Below are 2131 nucleotides of genomic sequence, written 5' to 3' on the forward strand. Positions count from 1 at the left end.
CGACGTCTTGTTTTCGGTCGACGTCTGGGGGCTAGCTGGGGCCGCCGGCGTGCAGCGGTTGGCAACAGCAGGTCTATTGCCCGCCGTTCGTACTAATGTGACGCACCCCTAGCTTGTTCGCTCACCGTGATTTCGTGACGCGCACTGAAGCTGATATCGTACCTGGTCTGTCGACCTATTCCAATCACGCGACCGGCTATCTGCTACAGTAAAAAAGGAAATGAAATGGGCTATCAGGCTGTCATCTTCTCTACACTCACTTGCAGCTGATACCCACTTCTCTGTTGCAATTGACACCAACTAAACAAATGAAATGGAATGGAATTTCCACCAAAAAACAGTCCAACTTCACTCATCGGACACAAGAGCTCACTTTACTGCAACTGCCTACTCTCCTTACACATGCTGCCACTCCGATACATACCCAATCTCCATCAGAAAATAATGTGACGGAAGCCGTTATAAACAAACTACTACTTGACCAAGCAATGATCGATGCTAGGCACGGAGTATGTAACTAGTCAAGTGGCACAGCAATGTTCTCCTACGTACATCATTCCTAGCTTACAGGTTACAGAAGAGAGAGATTGCTGGTCAGCTTATACACATCACCGACTGCCAAGGCGAAATGGAGGCCAGAAGAACATGTTACCGCTACTTCATCAAATGGAATGGAAGGCTATCTTACGACGCGCTGCAGAACGTGGGCCGAAAGAACTGCACATAACAGGCAGCAAGGAGGCAACAAGGTCAACACAGTAGCAATTATACGAGTAAATTTGTTGGCCAAACAAAAACTATGAACTGGATGTTACCTTCAGATATGTTGAAGGACAGCTTCTGTGCAAAATTTTCTCTAGGGTTTAATGCTTTATTGGATAGTAAGATATTATCCAAGTTTTCCTTTCTGCATATCGAACATGAAGACTATGTCATTAATAGGCTCGAGTCAATATGCAATACCAAGCGAAATGGAACCCCCAAAAAACATTCTTATATATATTAAAAAAACAGTTAGCATACGGTAGTACGCCATTTATTCAAGGACCACAGTGGAAAATACTTTCAGTTTGCCGTTCACATTGAAATGCTTATCAGTATTAAAACAGAGAATCCTGCTGTTAATTGTGAGCAAAATTCCATGGTCAGTTCACGTACCGAGCCCAACAAGGAACAAATTTCCTTCTGCGCCTTGCTTCTTGTACATGTTCGTCGTAATCATCATCATCCTCATCATCAGAATCTTTATACGGAGTCATTGTGTAGGACTGGCGAGAGTTTCATTAACATCAGAGCAGAGGATTCAAAAATTAGAGTGGTTGCTGATACTAGAGTGAAACAATGAAAAGCACTACAAACTGATACTAATGTCAAACGAGAAATCGAAACAGCTCAGGTTGACAACCTATTTTTGCTTTGTCCCAACTGTGATGACGCTAAATATGTTTGTGTGTTCTAACAGTTTTGCCGCATTCTAAGAATTATTGCCCCAAATGGAGAGAAAAATATTTAGGGTGCCGTTACTCATGTCTTCCAAAGTCTTCTCTTAGCATGTTAATAACAAACTGATGAGCATGCATTATGGAGTAGAAGCCACTATCATGTGACCATTCCAAAAGAACTTCCATTAGTATATCTGTATACAAGTATATTGACTAGTAATAACTGTTTATTATTTGCAGACATGTAACATAACAGCCATGTCAATATCAAAGATGAATTAGTACCAACATATGCAGATTTACAGACGACAACATTCTGCATGATGAAGTTAAATAAAAAGGCATACCTCCTCGAAACTGTTCAGGATATTTTCCTTAGCATCAGATCCAAAACTTGCATTCCTGTCATCTACTGCAACACCTTTCTCGTCCTTACTTTCATTGGCCTTGTATCGAAGGGCATGTTCGGTAGTCTCATCAGGTTTAACTTGGTTTTTGCCTACATCAACCAAATTCTTCCTTGGCGCCATATTATCCTGCCATGATATTAATTAAATATCAAAAAAAAACCTCTGTTCGAGTATATATCACATACATTTTGAAAGCCCTACACATATCTAATATTACAAATTCCATATGATCAACCAGAGAATTTTGCCACTCAAATTACAAAAAAACATATATTTCTA

The 2131-nt window shown here is 40.5% G+C and overlaps 1 protein-coding gene across 1 annotated transcript in view; it reads right to left on the minus strand.

Annotated features, from left to right (window-relative positions):
* Positions 1-347: 347 nt before the first annotated feature.
* LOC123189552 (uncharacterized) overlaps positions 348-2131 on the minus strand; it is a gene marked incomplete in the record, with an annotated part of 12895 nt that continues 11111 nt past the window's right edge. The window contains 4 exon segments of the mRNA XM_044601994.1: positions 348-717; positions 816-907; positions 1159-1268; positions 1790-1978. Of these exon segments, the coding sequence (XP_044457929.1) occupies positions 680-717; positions 816-907; positions 1159-1268; positions 1790-1978 (429 nt within the window).

This window comes from Triticum aestivum, chromosome 2A (genome assembly GCF_018294505.1).
Source record: "Triticum aestivum cultivar Chinese Spring chromosome 2A, IWGSC CS RefSeq v2.1, whole genome shotgun sequence".
Classification (NCBI taxonomy): domain Eukaryota; kingdom Viridiplantae; phylum Streptophyta; class Magnoliopsida; order Poales; family Poaceae; genus Triticum; species Triticum aestivum.